Source organism: Lycorma delicatula, chromosome 1 (assembly GCF_047948215.1).
Source record: "Lycorma delicatula isolate Av1 chromosome 1, ASM4794821v1, whole genome shotgun sequence".
NCBI classification, from domain to species: Eukaryota; Metazoa; Arthropoda; class Insecta; order Hemiptera; family Fulgoridae; genus Lycorma; species Lycorma delicatula.
The window spans coordinates 331749429-331775267 of record NC_134455.1 but is presented as its reverse complement, the minus strand read 5'-3'; the positions used below and the strand labels follow the sequence as shown (position 1 = coordinate 331775267).

General features: G+C 30.0%; 1 protein-coding gene across 4 annotated transcripts in view; it reads left to right on the top strand.

The window, feature by feature from the left end:
- Positions 1-25839, top strand: part of LOC142334259 (myeloid leukemia factor 2-like) — a 74222-nt gene that overhangs the window by 31260 nt on the left and 17123 nt on the right. For 2 of the 4 annotated variants that reach the window (XM_075382142.1, XM_075382141.1), the window contains exon 5: positions 24621-24701. The exons of the other annotated variants lie outside the window; for them this stretch is intronic. In XM_075382142.1, the coding sequence (XP_075238257.1) occupies positions 24621-24701 (81 nt within the window). The remainder of the gene's footprint in view (positions 1-24620; positions 24702-25839) is intronic. 4 annotated transcript variants of the gene reach the window in all.

The window sequence follows — 25839 nt, the reverse complement described above, 5'->3', positions numbered from 1 at the left end:
ACTGAAAGCATTATCAAACCTATACTATAATAATATTATTGTTGAGATGATTATTTTATAATGCAATGTATTAATTGATTGAACAATAACATGTGATTTATTTATTGTGCTGTGTTTTCAATTTCACTTTGTGATTATTCTTGAAAATCTTTTTCTTTAGTTATTCTTGAGGTTTGAAAATTGTTACAATTTAATGTGTATTCTTGTAAACATTGTATCATTGCTTATAATATCTTGCGGGAACTGTTTAACAAAAAACAACTCCATTCCTGTTCCAGTAGAAGATTCAGATTATTGAGCCCTTAGTTCATCATATTTAATTTTTTTTTTCAAGTAATATTTAAAAAAAAAAAAAATGTTATAAATATAATGAAAAATTATCACCATAGATCAAACATTATTACATTACATGCTAAAAAAGGAATAAAAGATGAAAACTGCGGTTGAATTTTTACATTTATGTCAGATAGATTTCTGATTGACATTTGACTTAAATCAATTTGTTACAAAAAAAAATATATCAGTATTTTAAGATTTATTTCATTTTTGATATAACCATATTCTATATGTATTTGCTTTCAAAGTGTTAATAAAATGTGGGTGATACGTTACTACTGTTTAACAAGATTTACACTTGCAGTTTTCTAAAGTGAAAATAATTCATGGTACAAAACTTGTCAACTATCCTGAAATTTATTTTTTAATAATTCTGATAGAATATTAAGTAAAATAATTGCTAAAACATTTAACTTAAACTTCTTTTATGTATATTCTTCTTCTTTTAAGCAGTTGAATTTTATTAAAAGAAATTATAAAAATCGATGCATTTTACTTTATACTCTCATAAGATGCATTGATAAAAATTCATACGTAAAACAATAGATCACATTACTAAAAAAATTAACATTTGTTAATGGTTTTGAATAACAGAGTTATCCACATAAATAAGCGATCTCTGTTTATAGAAATGTATAAACAAATAAATGTATATTTGAAATTTTAAATTTAAAAAAAAAATAACAAAAATGAAATCCCTTCATGAAACATGTCTGTTTTTACATATATCTAACAAAATAAAACAATACCAATTTTTTTACTCTATGTTTCTGTAACCTTTAATTACTGTACAGATTTCCTGACAGCTTATCAAAAAAAAATTTAGTTTTTTTGATTTTTAAACACTGCCATTCCTAATTGAAATAGTGCTAATGCATTTGCCTGGAAAATGTTTGGTTCAAAAACATCCAAATTGGACTGGGAAAACAATAAAAGTTTAGTTATCAGGTAGTTGACAGAGGAATTTTTCTTACACATTAATGTAAATTGTAATTATGTCAAAGAGAATATTTCTGTCGTTTTTCTTTAGTTTTTTGAGGAGATTTTCAGTAATGAAATAAAATTATATAAGTAAATTAAAAGTTATTGGGAGTAAATAAAGATTCAAACTTATCAGCAAGGATATGTGAGCCAAGTTAGGAAAAAAGTAATGTGTAGTTTGTTAAATGTATATTTCTAATTCGGAATTTGTCAGAGTTATGAATAATTATTTGTTTCAATTTTTTATAATGATGCATTAGGAAGCTAAAAGTTAATGTCAGAATCATTAGATATTCTCATATTAAAATTATACATGATACATCAATTCATATGACACGTTCATATATGAAGTACACTTGGGGGGGAGGGGTCATGTGGGGGAAAATTGGAATGTAATAGAATAAAAAGTTAAATATGAGAGAAGATATAAAATATGAGATTGTATATGAACATGAGTGAATACGTTTATGCATGTTTACTTCATTTGACTTTGACGATTCCAGCAAAAGGTTACAGGAAATATGCTGGTGCTGGTATACTTAGATCAAATGGCATAATAAATTGCTGGTGAGCAAACATTTATCAATTTTGCTAGCCAAGTACAGAGTTTTACAATTACAGTTCCCTCAATCCTCTAATGAATGCACTGTATTTTGAATCTTATGCTGCCTCCTTATGTGTGGGGTAATATTCTTTTCTTAGTTTATGGTATAGTGGAGGCAAAAGCTACTTTGACTGTGATTTACCTAAACTTTTCAGTAAACTAATTGAATATCTAACTATAATTTGATATTTATATGTTTTCAATATTTATTTTGAATTAATTTTTGCTGGTTTTCTGGTTATTTAGTAATATGAAAACATGCAGTTAACAGGTTGATGACTGAGAGACTTATAATTGTCACATGTAATCAGGTCAGGTGGACAATGTGAGACTGATTAGTACCACAAACATTTAAAACTACTGACACTCATCGTTATCCTGTTTCTATATTAAACATATAAGTTGATAAAGAAGAGTGTGTAGAGAACATTTCTGTTGTGCACGGGTCTTAAAATACTAATCAGATCATTTAGTACAAAACTATTACAAACCAGTGATAAGTTTGGCATCATAAACTGTACTTTAAGCTAATTCTGCTAATGTTCAGATTATTTTCCATTGCAAAAAAGTAATACAATAGTAGTTCTTTTAAAATGAATGAGGAACAATCCTTCGTTGGGTAAATGACAATTGTGATGGTGAAGTTTGTATTTATAGTGAAGAAATTCCAACTAATGTGACTGAAGAATGACAAAATAGGCTAGGATAAATGTAGCTCAACAATTTTGACTGTAGTAGAAGTACATCTAGCGTCTGTAACAGACTGTTAAATAACAATAATAGTTATAATAATGACATTGATGAAAATACTTCTAGCTTGTCCAGTGAATTCAGTGTTTACAATTAGAAGGAATTCACTATTTGATCCAGATGCATGTTCTCAGTCTTAAGATACTACCTGTCTTTCTCACGAGGATAAATTACCAAATGAATAGGCTTAATTATCATCTACCAGATGATCTCATGAAGGTAATGACATGGTTGTTGATCTAGGTGATGCACTGGATGAAATAAATGTTCCTCATGGCCATCAGTCTTTAGCCCAAGACAGTCAATCTTTCTTTTTCCTGTTTAGCCTCCGGGAATTACCATTCAGGTACTTCAGAGGATGATATGAATCAGTGTAAATGAAGTTTAGTCTTGTAGTCTGTGATCATTCCTGAGATGTGTGGTTAATTGAAACCCAACCACCAAAGAACGCCGATATCCACGATCTAGTATTCAAATCTGTATAAAGGTAACCTGCCTTTACTAGGACTGAACGCTGGAACTCTCGACTTCCAAATCGGGGAGATGCGTTCACCACTAGACCCACTCAGTGGGTTCAAGGCAATAAATCTGCAGATAATGATGACATGGATGTTGATATAAGCAATGAGTGGGGTGAAGTAAATATTAATGCATTAAAAACTATTCAGTACAATCCTGGTAACTTACAACTAACTAGTAATTAATCTAGATTTACTTAATTCTTTAGCCAGTGGTGAACATACAAGGGCTGTCTGAAATGTTTTTGAGCCTAATGTAGAAAGACATTTTTTTAGTCAAATATAGTTTTACAACAAAGTCTCCTTTCATGTTTATGCACTTTTTTTAACTCTTCCAAATAGGAGCTGGCATCTTTCTCTGCAAAATAGGTGTTTATGAATGCAATAACCTCCTCGTCCAATGAAAATCTCTTCCTCAAAGTAAAACTTTTAAATGTTAGGAAACAAGAAAAAATTCCTTGGGGCCAGATCTGGTGAATATGTTGATTGGTCAACCAATTCAGTGCAGTTCGGCTAAGAATCACGAATCTTAAGTGTGAGCAGGCGCATTGTCCTTATTATAAAGCACTTTCTTCTTCAAATGTGGTTATTTTTTTTGCAATTTCTGCATTCAGCTTTTCAAGTAAAATGAAGCGTATAATACTGTCTCATTATTGTTTTATCTTTTTGAAGATAATCAATAAACAACATTTCATTACTATCCCAAAAAACAGTCGCCATCACCTTCTTGGCTGATGGACCACCCTTTGCAGTCCACTGTTTTGACTTGTTTCATCTCAGGAGTATAGTTGTGGATCCACGTTTCATCTACAGTTATGAATCTATGCCAAAAATCTGACTCATTTTAAACTGCTCCACAATGACTTAATAATAACTGAGAATCCAAAATGGCTCAAATTTTAGTGAGTACCTTTCAACACATGCACAAATACATTCCCTAACTTTTGTTGAGTGCTACTCTCTTAATGTAGAGGCTTAAAACTTTTCAAACTTCGTATGATTTTTATTTTGATGGTTGATTTATATGCAGCTCAGCAGCATTCAGAAGGATTGTGTAAATCTCTATTAAAAAATTGGAATAATACTGATGGTAATAAAATGAAATTTTTTTTTTTACTTTTATTATATGTGGGAATTGTTGAGATACCATTTATAAGACATTATTAATGAAAAAATTAATATATTAGAACCAAAATCACATCAACAATGACAAATGGATTTGAAAAATGTTTTCCATGTTTATTCAGGAAGGTTACACAAAATACAAGGCTTTGTAGATTTACTTGTTGAAAACTTCCAGAATTTGGTACATTCATGAGAAAGATTGTGTATCATTTTCAAGATGTGTGCAAAGGACTTTTATTCTGTTTACAAAATATATGCAGGTAAAGAAAAAACACAAGAAAATAATGTTTCAGATAAAGGAGTTTACAACTCATGGTTACAGTTTTCAAATTTTGGTCATTGTCTGTATGTAGATAATTGGTATTCTAGTGTAGGATTAGGACAAAAATTGCTGGAACATGATAGACATGTAGTTGGTACCCTTCATGCTAACATAAAAGGGAACCCAAAAGAGGTCATATAAAAAAAAATTGAAAAAAGGGGAAATTTACGCTTAACAAAACAATCAAGTAGTCATCCTCAAATGGAAAGCTAGAAGCATGATTTCATGATCACCATAAAACCCAATGCTAGTACCTCAGTTGTTGAACAGCGTGGAGATACAGTTATGAAATTGGACATGGTCATTGATTACAACAGCAAGTCTTATTGACTGAAGCGATCCAATGTCTTGAATTATATTCATATCCCATTAGGCAAAGTCCTAAAATGGGATTGCAAGATTCCTGTGATCTCATTTTATCAGTTCCTGTTACAAATGCTTTTTCAATATTTCAAGCGGTTACTGGTAATAAAATCTCCAGTGTATAAACCAGATTGTTCCTCCTGTGGTTCGATAACAGTCATGTTTATTAAAGAAAAAAGGAGTAGAAGGCCTAACATGCTACTGAAAATTAGTAGTTGAAATTGGATGCAAAGCAACCGTAACTAAATGCCCTCAAGCTTGCCCTAAAATGTTAAACATTATTGCCTATCATGGTTTTTGAAACGCATATTAGAAAATTATATTTTTAGTAGTTTTCTCATTAGTTTTCATTTTGAGGTTTTAAGATATTTGATTTGTAATAATTATATCAGGTACTTTTTAGCTTTCATTCTTCGGAAAAGTATTCTTTAAATATATAGACATGGTTTTGATCAAATTTTTATTTTATGATAATAATGAAAATATTCAGGAAGGAGGATAGTATTAGTTATATTTTTATTAAAAAAATATATATAATATACTTATTTTTTTCTTTTTTGTGGTATGATAATCAATTCTATGATATAAGTATCTTATTATAAATGTTTGTTAAAAAATTAAACTTAAAAAAGACATTTTAAAAATTGCAATTTTTTAATAAATGAAAATATATATTCATTTGTAAATTTGCAAGGTTTTGATAAGTTTTTATATAAGGTTAACATTTAATCGTAATTAGTAAATTAATTTTATTAGTATTTTTCAAGTAATATTTTACCTAATAAGAAACACTTTATAATATGTCTGCTTTTTATCATGTACTACAGGAAAAAGCGAGGATCTAAACATAAACAGAAATCAGCTAGGCAGTCATCTGTTTCACATTGACACTTTCTAAAAAAACATGTTTAGTCCTGAAATTGTTGCTGTTAATACACTGAAACATGTAATTTGAAAATTAAATAAAAGAAACTGATAAGTGTTTAAAATCATTCACTTCAGTAAATTAATGATTTATGTACAATATAATTAATAAAACGTTTAACATTTTATTTAAAATCTTTGCTTTGTAGTTTATTTAAATAGTATTTTTTTAACTCATTAGAACTCAAATTTTTTTTTGTTAAATTTCTATTATAGTTTTAAGTATAATTTTGTACTTTTAACCAAATATTTTTATTTTACAGTTAATTTTTGTTGTCTATAAATGTCAACAGTGAGTGTAGTTAGACATGTATTCCATATGTCAATAAATGTCGATAGTGGCCTTGAAGGGCACCAATGAATATTACACAACCATGTCTTTATAATTAACAAATTTTATTAAAAAGTTCATAATATAGTATTCTACTTATATCAATAATGCAGATACAATTTTTATAAATAAACTTAACTACTACTAATAATTAGACCACAATTTTACATAAAAATCTCTTGTAATGTAACATTGATAAAGATAAAAAATACATAAATTTAAATAAAATATATACAGACATTGCCAAAGATATAAAATGCAATATACTTAAATTCATTTGAGAATAAAATAGTTTATATGTATATGTCATCCAACATTGTATTCTTTGCATTTTTTCCATGTAGCCTTACCCATTGTGCATAACAAATTTGAGTAGTGCTAATTTGAATAAAATGTTGCCTTTTTTAGTACAGACTTCGGGTTTCACTCGAGAAGATATTGTACTTGGTCAATCTATTATGTTACAAGGTATGACTGTACGACTGATCTGGTAAAAGTCAGCAGGTCCAGATTGTTTTCTCCTTTTATCGTTAACTTGATAGAGTAGCCATGCGATTGTTCATCAAAGCATGTAGGAGAAATACAATCATCGGTCAATACTTATTGCTTCTCATTTTTATGTAACTATTATAATAAAATATACAGGATGGCATAGGTACTTGTATTTTCTTTTTCATTACATAACTCCATCGTTTAGCCTAAATGAGAGCTCGCTCATTGATGACGCTACTGTAACAATATTGTTATTGTATCAAACTACAGTTACACCAGTTACATTGTCTAACCTTGCAATAACTGTCAAACTTTTTTTTGCATAATTTTAATCAGGGTGAGGTACTTTTTCTATTCTGACGCACAGTTCCAGTCCATGATGACCTTTCTCTTGTCATTTATCAGACTAAGTGAGGTAGAATAATTGTCAAAAAACAAACTCTATTTCTTATCATTATGTCTGGCCCATAACAATAGAACCTCCCAATGCCTACCTCTGGAATCGTGTTTCCAGTTGCTGCTTCCTGATAAGGTTCCCGTTGAATAGTGTACCCTAGTCTTGTACAGAGTGAGCAAAATCTTGAACCCAAATCAAATAGGTTTCCTATGTAGATGTTTTGTCACCATGTCTACCAAAATAAGACAACGTAGACTCATCCACAGATAGGTAGGTATTTCCGGGAAAGAAGTAAAGACATTGCTCATATACCATATTCCACATATCTTATTTTTCCAAAAGTCACCCCGATTTAAATTCAAATTGTCACAAAATGTTAGTATCTAAAAATTTTGTCAAAGCAATTACGTGAGATCATTCATTATGGCAAGTCTTCCATCAACTCCCAATACATCCCCTTCTATGTGATTGAACATTATAACCTGAAAAAAACAAGAGAGCTTGTAAAAAGCTTTAAATATCTTACTGAAGATGATTGGTCTTCGTCTGGTTCATCCTTATCATCACTGTTCCCATCACTTTGAAAGTAGTTTTCCAGGGGTTCTATGTAAACATTAGCATCAAAAATATCATCTTCTTCCAGTATACTTGCAATTTCTTCCAATGTCAATCTAAACATAATAATGGCCAAAAATATATATATATGTATATATATATATATATATATATATATATATATATATATATATGTGTGTGTGTGTATTAATTTTTTTTTTTGCTGGTATGTAAATAAATATAAAATCACAATAATTTCTATGAAAAGTTTTTAATTAAAACCAATAAAAGTTGGTGGTTCTCTAGAAATGCTGCTTCATTTAAAGATTTGAACAAATATTTATTTTTCTTACATTGAGAGGCTAACAGTTATTATAACTTTTTATCAGTGGTTAGTTTTAATGATTTCCTGCAAATAGCACATATTTGCTTACCCTGCCAAAAGCCCAAATGACAGTGTTAATCCATTGATGAGTAAATTTGTGTAATAAATTTATTTTTATCCCCTGGACTGAATATTTTTACCGCTCACATGTATTTCTGCTTACTGTACTGATAAAGATGAGTAAGTACTAGATAGACGATAAATACTGTACCGATAAAGGTAAATAATGACCTTGCTCACCTTTCGCTTAATATTTATCCCATTTACAAATATTGTGTTATGGTATATATTGTAAATATTCTATAATATTTACATGAATTTTTTTATGAATTTCTAATTTGGGCACGACACAGCACTTCTTGCCTTGATACTGTATCTGAACTTTTATTGTATTTAGCACACATCACATTTTCCAAGTGGCAAAGCTTTTGTAATGACCAACATTTTTTCAATCAATTTGCCCACTGGCCTGTACATGTTAAAGGGTCATTGTCTGAAGTAGATGGTTGGCCAACAAAGTCATGGAAGTGTCAAAAATATAACTGCTTCCAATAACTGTTTAACTACGTTGAGATGGAAATCTGTAAAATTCTGTAATGTTATAATTTTGTGCATCATTCTTGGATAATATCCTTTTGTGTATCGATGATCATTGAAAAAGCGTATAACTTTGGTCCTGCTTATGATATAAGCAGGCTGCTTAAGATATATAGTTTTATTACATTCATAAATTAGTTCTGGTTCTAATTCTGGTTAGGGTTTTCTTTTATCATGCTTACTTAATGTAATTCATGTCATATCTTAATGTATTTTACATATTTTTAAAAGTTTCTCAGACTAATACTACGTATGTACCATATAAAAAAGAAGCTCTGAAAGTAACTTTGAAGGTGAATATCAGTTGTCCATAAAACTGATTCACCAGCAGAAAAATTATAAATACCTAGGCATTTTTAGATATTTATAATTTTTTTTTTGTCTTTTTGGTTTGATGCAGCTCTCGGAGATTCCCTATCTAGTACCAGTTGCTTCAGTCTGGTATACTCCCTACATCCCTAACATTTTTTTTACATATTCCAAACATTGCCTGCCTGCACAATTTTTCCCATTTACTTGTCCCCACAATATCAAAGCAAACTATTCCAGGATGCCTTACTGTAATTTTCTTCATCTGTTTGCCGCAACACCTCTTCATTTGTCACTTTATCCAACCATCTGATTTTTAACATTCTCCTATAGCACCACATTTCAAAAGCTTCTGATTCTACTTTTCAGGTACTCCGATCAACCAAGTTTCACTTAAAGCTGCGCTCCAAACATATACTTTCAAAAATTTTTTCCTGATGTTTAAATTAATTTTTGATGTAAACCAATTATATTTTTGACTGAAGGCTCATTTCAGCTGTGGTATTAGGCATTTTTCTTGCTTCATCCATCTGTAGTAATTCTACTTCCTAAATAAAATTCTTCTTCTACCTCCATAATCTTTTCTCTTCCTAGAAAAGATTTTGTAGTTATTGCATAGGACTTCATCCATACCATTCATTGTTTCTTTTAACATGAGTAGTTAAGCTAATTTTTCTGTATTCTTCACAATTATCTGCTCTTGCTTTCTTTGGTATCATCACAACACTCTTTTTGAAGTCTGACGGAACTTCTCCTTTTTCATAAATGTGATACATCAGTTTGTATCTATTGCTTCCTCACCTGCACTCTGAAAGAATCCCATCTATCCCAGGAGCCTTTCTGCCATTCAAATCCTTTAATGCTCTATTAAATTCAGATTTCAGTATTGTATCTCCCCTTTCATCCTCTTTGACTTCCTCTTCCACTATAACACCAGTTTCTATTTTATTTCCTTCGTATAACTCAATATATTCCACCCACCTATCTACCTTTTCTTTCTTATTATAAGTCTGTATACAATCTGTATTTAACACGGAATTAGATTTTAATTTATGTACCACAAAATTCTCCTTTAACTTTCCTGTATTCTCTGTCTGTTGTACCAATGATCATTTCTCTTTCCACTTCTGAACACTTTACCACTTTTCTTTCGCTAATTTGCACTTTCTTTTATCCTTCATCATTAACATTCTTATACTTTTACGTTCATCAATCAGCTGCATCTTTTCACTTTAAAGAGTACAGACAATAACCAGTTTCTAAACCACAAAACCTGTGTACTCTAATTCCAAATTGTCTACACTTTTAAACAGTTGGACTGTGCAAATGACCATCTTCCTTGATAATCCATGAAGCTTACTTGCTTTCTTCAATATATTTTAATTTTTTTTTGTGCTAATACATTCATAAATTTATCTAATAAATAATCTACAATTGGCCTTACTATTTTTCATTAATCTGTGTGATCAGTAGAGGAAGAAAATTGCAAGTTTCTGGGATGTATTTTTGAAGCAGTCTTGTGCTGTAGTTTTGAAAAAATAGGACTGGTTAATTTTTACTTTTTGACTAGTATTTGTTGATTTTCTACAACTCATAACTTTTTTGGAATAATTTGCCCACTTGTTATTACCATTTACCTTAGCAAAAGAGTTCATCACTTATCAACAAGTTAAAATATATCCATAAATTCTTTTATTATCTAATTCATTTTTTTCCTTCAATAAATGGATTTAATTCTTGAATTACTTATAAAAAGTATTAGTGTACTCCCAGTTGTTGGGAGATGAGATAAAAAAAGAATTATCTGCCACAACTCCTAAATCTCTTTAAACGACTAATATTTACATCATCTGAACATCAGTTTTATCAAAGTATGTTTTATTAGATAAAATTTTAACCTTTCATTGTTAATGAAATGACACTTTTTTACATTCAGTTCCCCTAGAGAAAATGTTCAACATGGACTAATCAGTGTATAAAACTGATAAACAGCAATACAAACTGAAATATTCATTGAACGTGATTGCTGAAACCTAGACTGCAAAATGCCATACCGATTTTCTTGTGCCCAGTGATTGTTATTTATTCTTTGGTTGTTGGGTTTCAATTAACCACACATCTCAAGAATAGTCGAACTGAGAATGTACAAGACTACACTTCACACTCATACATATCATCCTCTGAAGTATTATCTAAACGGTAGTTACCGGAGGCTAAACAGGAAAAAAAAGAGTGATGGTTATTGTGAAAATTAATTATCCTGTATCAGTTGAATCCAACTTCACCAGTTACAATTATTGCAGTCAGAAATTACCAATTAGTTGTCAGTTTTTGTTAAATTTCCTTGCATATCATTTCCATTAATCATTTGCACTTCTTGTACTTGAGTTTCCAAGCAGTTATGCATCAACTTATTTATTGTAATGTGCAACCCTTCTTGTAAGTTCTGTGGCTTTTCTTGTTACTCAGCTGCACCTTCTTGTGCTTTGCGGTCTTCTTCAGTTGGAAATTCTAAAAAGTTTATAATTTCACTTATTTTTTTCATACAGAGTTGATAATTGTGATGAGAAACAATCTGCATACAGGCTTGATTGAGCTACATATTTCATCTCTATTCTGTCAGTCTTTTCATAAGATGAATATCTGCCATTTCAGTATGGCAGTAATTTCCATTTCAGTTTAACTGACAGAAATAGAAAGAAAGTTATAATGAAAATAAAAATATTGATATATTATTTAATATAATAAATATTAATAGAATAAAAATAAATTACTAGTTTATTAGTATTACTGCAATACCTTATTCAATAAATCAACTTTTAAACCATGGCTGTACAACTGCAGCTAATTTGTTTTATGACTTATTAAATAATAAATAATTATTCATTGAATTTATTAATAGTAATTATCATTCATAAAAGCAATATTTAACTTATTTAATTTTAATTATTTTGCTTACCCAGCCTCTGTGGCACAAGTGGTGGTGTCTCTGTTTGGAGGTCCTGGGTTATTCATCTCATCCTCTGAAGCAAAAACTAACGGTGGTCCTAGAGGTTGAATAGGAAAAAAGAAAAAAACAATTATTTCACTCAGTAATTTTTTTTATTAGTGGTGGGAGATGAAATCCAGCAGAAAATTATTATAAAGTAATTCAGTTTTTTAGTCAATTTTAATAATCAATTTTAAGAAATAGGTGATATTCTGTATAGATGAAAAACTTAACATTTTAGCTAATTAAGCTAATGATTACTGAGATAAAAAAGATAATTGGTTGCCATTTTGAAATGGGTAAGTTTTATTCGCAATCTTGGGAGCTGAGAAGACAGGATAGTAGAATACAGTAGTACTCTACATCTAGATACTTATGTATATGAAAAGTAGAATAAAAAAAAGAAAGTTATGGAATTTTTCTTAATTAAATTCTTTTATTTTCAAATCTTACATTCCTCTCTATCGTGCTTGTCGTCAACAATAGTCTTAACCTTTGAAAAGGTCATGTGACAGAAAAACAGAATTTTAGAACATCTGATGTAGAAAAAAATGAGTTGGTGTTCATTATTATTGTACATAAGAATTGTGATTTGTCTTTAATTACATTTACTCTTACTCTTTTTCTGATAAATCAGATTGCATTGTAATTCAGTTTCATTGGTCATGACTTTTAGGAGTAAACATTCAGCCCTTTGGGTAATAAAATACAAAACTACAAAAAATGTTCACCCAATATTCATTTTAAAAATGTGGATTAAATTTAGAATTTATCCGATCCTAAAAAAAAGTCTTAAGTTAACTCTTGCAAAACATAATTTGATTAAGAGACTCAAAAATTGATCATTGTACTCATATTAGTTAGAACAACCCAGTACTATAAATGTTAAACAACTTTGGCATTGTTTACAAATTATTGGAAAATCAGAAATTAAACAACCCAATATTATGATTTTTTTTTTAAATAGGTTGGCGTTGAGTGTGAAACATGAAAATTAATTAAACATTGCCTTTTTTACTTGCTTTATTTTAACTCTCAATGTTTTTTCTGTTTTTTTCCATGTTGTCTTTAAATCTTGCGTCCTTAATTTAACAACTTCCTGACATTGCCGATTGATGAAATTTTGCAGTTACTAAGGTTGGAGGTTGGGTGACATACAGTATTCCACCATTACTTTTGCAAACATTCCCCCAAATGGGGAGTAAATTAAGGGTGCAGGTGTAACAATTTAACATACTTTGTGACATTACCTATTGATGAAACTTTGCACAGTTACTAAGGTCTCGGGTGACAATACAGTATTCCACCATTTCTTTTGAAATCATCCCCCTGTAGAGGGGTAAATTTTTAAAATGTATATAAGCAACAAAAAGAAAGGTTTGTTAATTTACAATTGTATATCAATAATTAAAACTTCACTGATTCATTACTTTGTATAATAAATATTTGATTGAAAATTTGTATATATGATGTTATCTTTTGAAATCAGAATTAACCTACTAGTTAAACTCATGCAATGTAAGGTAATAATTTGATTAAAGTATGACTAAAAAGTATTAGTTATTGATTTATACTGAAATGTGGTTAATTACTAAAAACCCAATATGCATAATTTCCATAAAAAAAATTAATATAGAATGGAAACTATCTTTTATTTTATAACATTGGTTTTAATTTCCTAACTATTAATCCCCACCTCTTGTCTTTGTTGTTAATAAACCCATATTGATATAGTTATTGTAGATTTTGGACAAAATCCATATTAATTTCAATAATATTATCATGTAATAAATTATAATAAGGAAATATTTTATTTTATTGTAATATTTTCAATATTATTAAATTATTATAATTTCTATTACATGATGACATTAATAAAATTATTCCAGTTGAGATCGTTATTTAATTTTATTTGGTAGGAAATGAGAACTGGTTTTATAATCTAATGTAACTAACTTTGAGAAATTTTTCCATAACTTTGTTATTTTGAATTTGAATAAATAAGGTAATTAAACCTCTGGGCACTCTAGCAGTTTACAAAATTTCAGTTCAATATGATAAACCATTCCTTAGAAATAATTAAGTTAAAAATACAAAATACTGATACTGGTAAATTAAGCGTTTCTGGACATATGTTGGTAAAAAATTTTTTTTATTTCAATGTGCTAACAGCTAACGTTATCTATCATTGCAGAATACAGTAGAAGTCCGATAATCCGGCACGATAGTCCGGCTCAGTGCCGGATTACCGAAAATTCCGGTCTATCGGGCGGTAATTATAAGAACAATCAGTCACGTTACAGTCGGCATTTAACAGGCCATGAATAAAAGACCTTCTATAAAAGCATTTAAAATTTTGAATAACCCCTTGGTCCATGGGTTGAATCAAAGATGTTACGTTAGGTGGGAGCAGAGTAGCAACAATATTTCCAGAAACTAACTCATCTACTGGCGGGTGGGCTTTGCAATTGTCCAAAAGAAACATGGCTTTAGTATCTTCTGGTAGACCAAGGCTTTTGAAGGATTCCTTGACCTCGGGCACAAAGTGGTGAAAAACCAGTCTTTAAAGAGGGCAGTCATCCACGCATTTGATTGAGCATCGTATTGGACAGGCAAGTGTGTAACATTCTTAAAAGCCCTGGGTTTTGCAGATTTACCCATCACAAAAGGGGTCACTCGGTGGTTTCCAGACGCATTAGCACATAGCAAAACGGTTAATCTGTCTTTGTTTTTTTTAAAACCCTTGGCTGCTTTTTCTCCTCCCCCAGCTAGTGTAGATGTTGGTAAACATCGCCACAATAGCCCTGTTTCATCAGCATTGTAAATCTGTTCAGGTGTTAATCATTATCAGCCACGATTTTCTCAAACTCTTCTTTGTATTTTTATGCAGAGTTTTGGTTTGCTGAAAGTGTTTCTCCAGTTACATCAAGTCTTCGAATTCCATGCCGAAACTTAAAAGTTTCTGAGCCAACCATCAGAATAATTACATTCACTTTCAGCAACTCCTTAATCTTGGCCGAATTTCTTTGCCTTTTCAACAATCATTTGCCCTGTTACCGGCTTTCCTTCAGAACGTACTGCGCTAAACCATTTGAACAATACACTATCTAGCTGTTCCAGTTCTGGTTTTTTTTAATGTTTGTCTAGAAGCCAGTTTTTCAGTTGTTACCGATTGAGAAGCAAACTTCATTAGTTCATCTTTTTGTTTTTTAATGTCATAAATAGTTGATTAGCCAATATTAAACTCATTCATTAAAACATTTCTATTCTCGCCTTTTTCTAGCCGTTTGATGATTTCTAGTTTCTGATTGAGAGTCAGTGTTACGTGTACAGTTAGAACGAAAATCACTTTTTTTATAAACAGTTTCAAAAGTTACATTTACTGCGATGTGAAAGGACACAAAACAACAACGTACAAAAAAATGGCGAAGACGCTTCATGATTGATTAACGGAGCTGCACTGCACCTGAATTTGTTGTGACAGCTGAGACTAGCCGGCCGCTAATTGTTTCCGAACAATACCGAACGCTTCCGGATGATCCAGAACTACCCCGGAAACTTCCGAATAGCTCTCGAGCATTTTTATTTGCTTTAAAGACACACTTTTGGAGAAAACCAAAATTTTTACAATTTTCCAGAGCGATGCCGGACTGTTGGATGCCGGACTAATGGACTTCTACTATACTACTAAAAAACTGTAAAACGACGGAATTTTCCATCAAAGACTAATAAGGGGTTAATTCATTTTATTCATATTCTTATTTGTATATATAAATGCTTTATGGATCATATTTTTAATCATATGTGCTTTATCTGTCCAAGGTATGTTTGAAGATTTTCTTGAATTGTGTATAAATTATTTGATATATTATAAACATCAGTTGCAATTACATTACAGTAAATACTGTAACATGCAAAAATGCCAAACATCTTTTATTTAATTATTGTTTTTTTAAAATATATGTTGATTCATTAGTAATTTACAAGGCACTACAGTAATAGTGCCCAATAATCTTAAAATTATTAAAGATAGAACTTGTTAGAAAACATCTTCTTATATAAAAAAAAAGATTTCGGTGATTATAATGTGTATGTGTGCATGTGCGTGCGTGCGCATGTCTGTGAGTGAAAAACCTATAGCAGTTTTTTTTATCAGTCTTTTTAAAATAATAAAGAAAATTTTCTATTAAATCTACACAAATTCTAAATCTCTAAGCATATTATTATCAAAATATTTAAAGATCATTCAATGGGAAACATTGAATTTTTTTTTTTTTTGGTTATAATTGTTGATCTATGTAGGAAAGTTTATTAAAAAAATGTGTGGAAGTTTCACAGTAAACATAGCAAGATTATAATATTTCTACAGACTAGTTATTATATAAGTTAAATTTTGAAATTTAGCAATTTCAGAAATGATTCGGTATTGTGATGAAAGTCATCATGTATAGGTGTTGGTTATCTTTGAATTTGGGTAGAGTTATTTTTAATTATGTTATACATTTATGTTTAATGTAACATATAGCAGCCATATCATGCAGGGTTATTGAAAAAGAATCATAATTTTGGAAAATTATAGCTCCAAAAATAAAAACAATGAAGTATTTTTTTAAATAGAAGTATTGAAAGTTTTTTATACGTTGTAGCATGATACATGCCTAATTAATACGTTCAGTACCAGCATTCAAATAGTTCTCACAAAATAAGCCAGCTGACACATATTTGTGCCAAGTAGTTCTTCACCATACACTAGCGGCACATATATGTGCCGTTCGAGTGTTATAGTTAAAATCGATTGCTATTCAAGATGTAATTGTCTATTTTAATGGCCTGATATTTTCATAGCGGTCTTCAAAGATGTGTGGCACATGTATGTTATGCTTGGTTTTGTTAATGGTTTTTTTAGCAAATCTACAAGAAGGACAGTTCTTTGTTTAGTTCAGATATGATGAAAGCGAGTATGAACCTCCTTCTGATTCGGATGAAGAGACTGATAACAAGGTAAGCATCATTAATAACGATGATCACAACAATACACAAAGAGTGCATTTTGCCATGGGATTAAACCCAAATAGTCCTTTGGCAAGTGATCCCAATGTTGAGTTTGTTTATGACAGTGAAGAAAATTATTCCATTGCCAATAATCCAGATGTCCAATTTGTTGTACCAAGTATTCATCAAGATGGACAAAACAGACAGAGCGTATGGAACAATAGGCCTCCCAATTCATAATTTTACTGGTCAAGAAAAAGTTCACATTCAATTTACAAACCCAGTTAAAATATTTGCTAATTTATTTGATGACAACCTTATGAATACAATTGTTATTTGGATAAATAAACGTGCTGAAATCATTCTAGGAATGCCTGTATCACAACATAGCTTTATGAAACCATGGTATCCTATTAAGTTAGAAGAATTTGAAAGAATTATAGGTTTTTGTATGCTTATGGGTAATTTGCATTTTCCGTCCATTCAATATTACTAGTCTCAATCGTCTCTATATGATCATCTTATTTTTCGAAGAACAATACCCAGAAATCATTTCCAGGCTATTCTGAAATATATTTCCCTTTTTATGATGTAACTGAACATAGACTGCACAAAGTGGAGACGTAAAGACTGAACATAGACGTTCTGTAACATCTTTTGTAAGATTTCATCGCTTGATGAAGCCATGATACTGTGGCGAGGAAGATTGTCTTTCAGACAGTACATTAAAAACAAAAGGAACAAATATCGAATCAAACTATACAAACTTTGTACTCCTGATGGGTGTATCCTCAACATGTTAGTATACATCGGGAAAGGCACTCTTATAAACCCTGAAAGGTGTCACACTTTTGAAGTAGTCATGAAACTCATGGAGAATTATATTGCAAAAGGACATATGTAATATTTAGATATTTTTCTACTGTAATGTTAATCTTTCAGAACACTTGTTGGATAACAACAGTAACATGTGTGGAACACTGCAAAAAAAAAACCAGGTTGGCAGTCCTGGTGGTGTTCTTTGGTGGTTGGGTTTCAATTAACCACATATCTCAGGAATGGTCGACCTAAGACTGTACAATACTACACTTTATTCACATTCATACATATCATCCTCTGAAGTAATACATTACAGTGGTTCTGGAGGCTAAACAGAAAAGAGAGGCCAGCAATACACTTGAAGTTACACAAAAAAAGTTACAAAAAGGCGAATACTTTATTCAATTAAAAGGAAACATAACAGTGATGAAGTGGAGATGTTTTACCCATATCTTCAGCCCATGGGTTTGAAATGCAGGATATTGTTAAAAAGAGGGGAAGTGTTATATCTAAGCCTAGTATGATTGTTGCATACATAAGAACATGAGTGGTATTGACAGGAGTGAGCAAATGATTTCGTACTGTTCAATGCCTAGAAAATTATAATGCTGGTATAACAAGGTGTTTTTTTACCTCATCAATGCTTCTCTTTGGAACAGTATCTACATTTGTTCAAAGGCACATATAGAACATTTCTACAGTTGCTGCCTATCCCTCCTGCTATTACTTCTAGACAACCTTCAGACCAACACCTTCCGAAGAAGTTGGATAAGAGAGTAAGGTGCCACACTTGCCGATCAACAGACAAAAAGAGGCAGACTACTTTTTATGATGGTCTTAACACTTTGGTCTTTGTATGCCTAATTGCTTTCTTGTGTTATGATTTTTCTATAGATCCTAATCCTATGAAAATGGGATATTTTTACTGATATAGAACTGTGTAATTCTTTTTTCTTAGATAATTAATTAGTTTTGTTTTATGATTTTTGACAATTTATAATAAATAATTTTTAGTGAAACTTAGCCAATATCTGTGTGGCACACGAATGAGCCAGTTTAGACTGCAGTTATAATAAATATAATTTTAATTGCTGTAGACAGAGAAGCACATATATGTCGCCTGAAAAAATTCTCTAAAAATAAAAAAATGGTCAATTAAGCAATTCAGACATTATTTACTTGTTGTTATTTATGATAAATTGGTTGGTTAGGTTTCAACAATTTTCAATTGTATGTGGAGGTGGTCAGGCATATGATGGCCTTGTCTAACTGGTGAGTCCTCTATGTTAGTGTTCTCAATGATTCTCCAAAAAAGAGTATTGTGATTTAGACTTAAAGGAGTCAAAATTCCTGGAAGTCTTGGCCCAACTCTTTCTGGCAAAGTCCAGGCAAAAAATAAAACTCACTTCTACCTATTCAAACTTCATGTAAAAACTAATTTGTTCATTTTGTTCAAATTAGTTCAATGGACAATATATTAATTTCAATAATGAATAACCATGAACTAACATACTACATACATTCATTGTTTCTTAAGCTTAAGCTGACAAGGGAAGCAACTTCCCTTGTGTTAGGGAAAATTGTTTTTTTCCATACAACAGTAACCAATTCTTTCTACTGTATTTTTATGAAATTTGAATTCTCAGCCTTATTTTATGACTGCATGATGGTCTGATTTGTTATTAAAAAAAAAAACCCAATTGATAAAGAAATAATTTATTATATACTTCTTTTAGTTATTTTTCTACTTAATTGCCATCCAAGTTAAGGCACTTGTCATATCTGTAGACAAGTTTTTGTATACCCTTGTCACAAAACTAAGTCAGGCAATAACACTATTTTTCAACTCATCATCATTTTCAAAATGCTGCATCACTAACCATTCCTTCACTTTCAGGAAAAGGTGTTAAATCCCTGGGAACCAAATCAGGGCTCTATTGAAAATGGTTAAACAGCTCCCAATTGAATCTGTCAATTTGGCGTTGAGTATATACTGCAGTATGTAGACTAGCAGTCATAAAGAAAAATGATGTCTGAACTCAGCATGCCACATTATTTGATTATATGGCCTTTCTCAATTTTTCCAACATCTTGCTGTAACTTTCAGCATTAATTGTTGTGCTTCCTTCCATAAAATCAACTAAGATGACACCTTTTAGTACTAAAAAAAAAAAACTGATGCTATCAACTTTTTGAAGAAAATGTTTGACATCCGTATGGGTTTTTGAGGAGAACTAGTGTGCCCCACTGCATTGATTGGGTTTTTGTTTCTGATTGCTTGAGGTTTTAAGTTTTATGCTGACAGTAAATTCTGATGCAGTTAGCACTAAAGTACACATACAATAACAGTGTATGCAGACAATAAAAGTCAAAGCTTGACTATAAAACTTTAAACTTCATTTATGAAATTCTTAAGAAAATTTATGTTTGTCCTTCAGAATTTAATTTATTCAATTCATGTGAAACATTTGTTTTGGTACTGTACAGTGGTTAATGAAGAAGGAAGGTACCGTATTTTTGTCACCAAAATACGGTACTTCCACCTTTTTTACTTTAGGGTAGTTAGCATATGTGATTTTTTTTAAATAATTGTAAGATAGCCTTACAGAATTTTATCAGCAACTTTCAGTTTGCAGTGCTAAAGTTTCATCAAATAAAATTCGTTAGTTTCCAAGCAATATGAAAAAGGATTCAACAGTTTCTTTCCTGAAAATTTCAGAAAAGAAATGCTGAAAGAAATTTATTGCGTGTTGATGAAGGTTTCTCTATAACTGAATAAAAGAATCAGAGCCGTGAAGAATTTTTTTAACAATATGCACCTGTATAGAGTAAAATTCTGAGAGGTCAGTTTCAAACAGTATTAAAAAAAAGTTAGCTAAACCATCCTACCTAAATACTTAATGTTATATTTTAATTAATGAGGTTATGAAGGCCTTAGATGTGTTTTTTTGCCCTTAGCTATGTAGAAGTTTGATGAATATTAAGAAGTCAATATTGCTAATAAATTTTTTTTTCAGTATTTAAATAATTAATTGCTAATAACTAATAATTTTTGAAAAAGTCTTAGTCAGTCCTTCATTAGAACTATTTTTTTATCTTAGTCGTTATATGAATTAAAATAAAAAAGTCTTATTTTCATTTGATCATAAAGAGAAAAAGATTGTAACTTACATTTAAACAAATTGTAATAATATTTATTATTTATGGACATAGTTATGAAAATAAACATATGAAACTAGTTATTTAACAAATACTTTGTTGGAAAGTATTTTAGACAAAATATAGCAATACATAAAAGATATGTTCCCAAGACTGAAACTTTGGAACAAAACCACAATCCAGTTGAAACTCATATCGAAAAATTTCAGGCAGCAGGCTCAGTTAGATGCTGATCAAAGTGGAAGACCACCTACGCTAAACAAACAGAAGCTGCTTGATATTTCAGATGCTATGGCCATTGTCTATCAATGTTAATGCGTAAGTTAGCACAGCAGCAAGATGTCGGACTTGCTACCATATAGAATGTTGTAAGAAAAGAACTGAAACTTTTCCCCTACAAAGTAATGTATGTTCAAGAAACAGATTATGCCAAAAGACTAAATGTGAAACTTGAAAATTCAAAAGACAATGTTTTAAACGTTTTATTGGCCAAAATGTTGTTTCTCGACATTACTTTTTTACAGGTGAAGCTTAATTTCTTCCGGGAGGGTTTATTAATCCCCAAAATACACTACTGTAATTAACCACTAAACCCTATGAATTACAGGAACAATCTTTACATGAAACAAAAATTGGAGTTTGGGTTGGTGTGAGTAGAACCATTGTGGGCCCAATATTTTGTGAAAATACAGTTAATACAGCTGTTTTAACAAACTTCATTAGTCAGTTAACAGAAGTGGAAATCAATCATGGTTGGTTCCAAGAAGATGGTGCCGCAGTGCATGCAGTGCTAACAGGTCATTGATTTATTTTACAAAATGTCTTTGATGAACAAATCATTTCAAGGGGTTTGTGGCTTGCACAATTGCTTGATGTTACTCCCCCAGATTACTTTAGGGAGCAGTGTATCACAGCAGACCATGCACAATTGAAAAACTAAAAGGCACAATAATGGCATATGTGCGAGACATTCCATTACATCACCCAAATAAAAATGCTTGATAACAAATTGTAATGTATGCAGTGTTGTAATGATGTTGGAGGAAGTCATTTTCAGCATCTTTTATAAACTATTCCAGTTATAATATCTGTTTCTATAAAATAATGAAATAAAATACAAAGTAATAAAAACGTTTTGTCATTGCACTTCCATAATTCCAGTGCACAGCAACTTTCTGAACGCTCTGTACCTGCTCACAGTTAGTGGAAGATTTTTATTTTGCATCATTTAACATTTTTTAATAAGTTTATTTTTAATTGTTAATGTTATTTGGACTGTATAAAAATTTTTAGATTTTTTTTCTGAAAATGTTTAATACAGCTCAGTTATTTATTGAATTGTTTAATTTTTATGTTTAATATTTACAGTTAAACACTTTATTATTTTGTTGAGAAAAAAGCTTAAAATTAAACCATATTATTTTTTATTAAGAGTATATGCTCTTCTAATTTTTTTAAAAATATTTTTCCATTGAGTTTTAGGGTAGAAACTTCCTTTTATTATTATGTGAATTTAACAGATGTCTTATGTTATCTCTTTTAATACTTACTTTGTTTTCATCTGTGAATACAGTTTGAAAATTTTGTTTTTTCTCATAAGAATATTCTGTGATACCTTAATCCATGTTTATCTCAGAACTTGTGATCATTTATTTGCTCTTTTGATCTATGTTGCTCTTTTTATCAAAATCAGAATGTTAGTAATTATTTTTGTGAAAATAATTCTGTCTCAGAACTTGAATGCTTTTAACAAATTCATCCACCTAATTTTGGTTGTATATTATTTTGATTGGACTGTTGGATCAAACAGTCCAGATCTACTTTTACAAAATCTACTTTAGCTGTAAAAGTAGATTTTTTTCACTTTGAATGAAACATCAAGTAGCAGCACCATTGTTTATGTAATTAATTAAAATTATGATTTATCCCTACAATGCTAAGTCATAAATTTGACATTTGTTTTTCTTCTAAGAATATAGTTTTTGTTTTTTCTCATAAGAATATTGTGTGATGCCTTAGCCCATCTTTGTCTCAGGGCTTGTGTTCATTTATTTGCTCTTTTGATTTATGTATGATCTAGTGCCTCTTTCATCAGAACGTTAGCAATTCCTTTTTTGAAAATTATTCTGTCTCAGAACCTGGCTGACATTTTCCTGCTTATTTTATTTAATTAGCCTTAAAACATTCTATTAACTGGTTTTTAGCATTTATTATGGTTAAAGATAACTTTTTTTTACAATAACTATTCGTTGGCATTTTTAGTAAGTGTTGTGAGACATAATTGCGATGAATGTAACACATAACTCCTATGTGTTTTTATTTTTTTTTTTAGCAAAACTGTTACTTTATTCTTTAGATACATCAGAAAAAACTTTTAATGTTAATGCATAATACTTTAATTCCGTTATAAAAACAGAAAATTCTTACTAAAAAAAAAATTTATTGAAAGTATAATACTTTCTTTCAGAAGTCCGAGTTCAAATCCCAGTCAGACAAGTTATTTTTCATATGCTACAAAATTCTATTTTCACATTCCCACTGACAAACTACAGACTTTATGTGTGGAATTAATTCATCAGGAAAAAATGTATCGCTATATTGAAATAACTTATATAATACGTGAAAATGTGGTACAAGCAAAGGGAAGATTTTATTTGCATCGGTCACAATATTCTTAGTATTCTTACTTATATTATTTCTTTAGGAAAAAATTAATTTCAGGAGATACAATTCAGGCAGTATGTATGATAACCAGCATTCATTGTTTTTTAAATAGTTATTTTAACATGATTTAAGTAGTTATTTTACTTGCTTTACAAGTATAAAACTTGTTTGTTCTTCTTCAGGCATGAGAGGTTTCACTATATTAATGAACGAAGAAAATACCATAAGCATATTTTTTTTTTAATTTATTACTTAGCTAAAATTTTCATACACATTCTTCTAATTAGCAGATTTAGGCATCAAAGAAGTTATTTTTAGAAAGATCAGTGTTGTAAATATGAATGATTTTATCATATAAAAAATTAAATTCATTAAGTATTAATAAGGTAAACTTTTATTATTTTCTTTCTTATGCAAATGAGATGTTTTTTAATTGATGAAACTTCAAAAACTTGGCCACAAAAAACCAAACATTTCAAAATAATGAAAAAATTCCTTTTCTGTTTAATGAGAAATTATGAGTACAATTATACAAAACTTTATAGGAATTTGAAGTTTTGGCCTGAAAAATTGCTGTATACATATTACGTATGATTACAACATGAAAAATGTTTAAATTGTAAAGCCCATTGTGTGACATTGTATACTATTTAATCTGTTATTGGCAATCATATTTCACTTCTGCTTTTAAATAATTTAGTTGTTGGAAAGTATACTGGATTATTCTGCAGAATTGTTTACGTACTTCGAACAGAATCGTGTGAAGTTCTGTCTCTATAGTACTAAAATCATTAACTCTAATATACTAATTTTCTGTTAACATATTGAATATTTTATATTTAAGGTTTTATGTACAGTTAATGATTGATTGATTGATTTAAAGCAATTATGATTTTTATTGAAATTGCCCTTTTATTCAGTATTTAAATTTATTTTTTTAATTTTATTTTGTTATGTGTGAAATGTAGAAATTTTTTAAAGAATTTTTTTAAATTAATTATTCTCTAGCTCATACAGATCACGAGCACGTTTGCCTTCTCACAGAAGATCAAATTATGTCAATTATCCGGCTCTCCCCCCACCAACAAGGTAACTAGTTCAAAATGTATTGAATTTTTGTTTTATTTTTGATTAACAGTTTGCTTTGCTCATTTATAAGAGTTAACAAAATCCTTAAAAGTATTAATTAATCTTTAAAGGGAAATATTTTTCATGTTTTCACATTAATATACCAGCTTAGTTTATTATACTAGTGGAATTTGACTTTAAAAATATGATACCTAAAGCAAATGAAGATTGTTAAGGCTTATTCAATAATTTTTTGATGCCTTCCTGGTTTATGGAGACAGCATTTTTTAACATTACACAGATTCATTTTTAATTCCAATATTGCATATTTAACAAAAGTATACTAACATGTTGAGCACCATCATACCTAGTGGCATTATTTGACGTGTCAGTGATGTCACTTCACTTTCAATGTTTACGTGCAGATTTAATCTTTTTTTTTTTTAATTAGCGTGGTTGAGGATATATCTGCTTGAAAACTTGGATGAAAAATTACTTAATTAAGATTTGATTTAATGAATTATCTTGTTTGAACCCATAAATTCTTCTTATGGATAAAAGAAAGTTATTTCCTAAAAGAAAGTTATCTCCTTATTTCTTAAAAGAAAGTTCCCTGTAATTTGAATAATTGCTTGGTTAATTTATATAATTGCTTGTCATTCCACTACCTCTGAAAGTAAATAACAGTTATAATAGTTAAATTATCTAATTAATTCCAAGGTATTTTGGTTAGTTGTGCATTCCCAGTTCATCTGACAAATTAAGTACTGGTGTGTCTTCAGTAATTGAAGAACTTAGGCTAAGTTTTACATTGTTGTTATTGCACTAAAATCAGTTTCGGTGAATACCACAATCTTATGTTCTCCGATTCAGTCAATGCACTTGAGTATTATATATTTACTTCTCAGCCAAAAATGTTAGACTTTCATACGTTATCTTAGCCCTATATAACTGCAAAATGTTATTTATTGTGGGATTTGTAGCATAATCACAAAAGACTTGAAGAAGGTAATGAATTGTCTGAAAAAGCGCTTATGACCACTGTAACTTTTTGGTATCATTTATGTATAAATAAAATAAATTAAAATTCAACTTTACCAACAATTGATTTGTGTTTTTAGAGTATTTTCAGTCACTCGGCCTTCATCAGGAAAAGTTT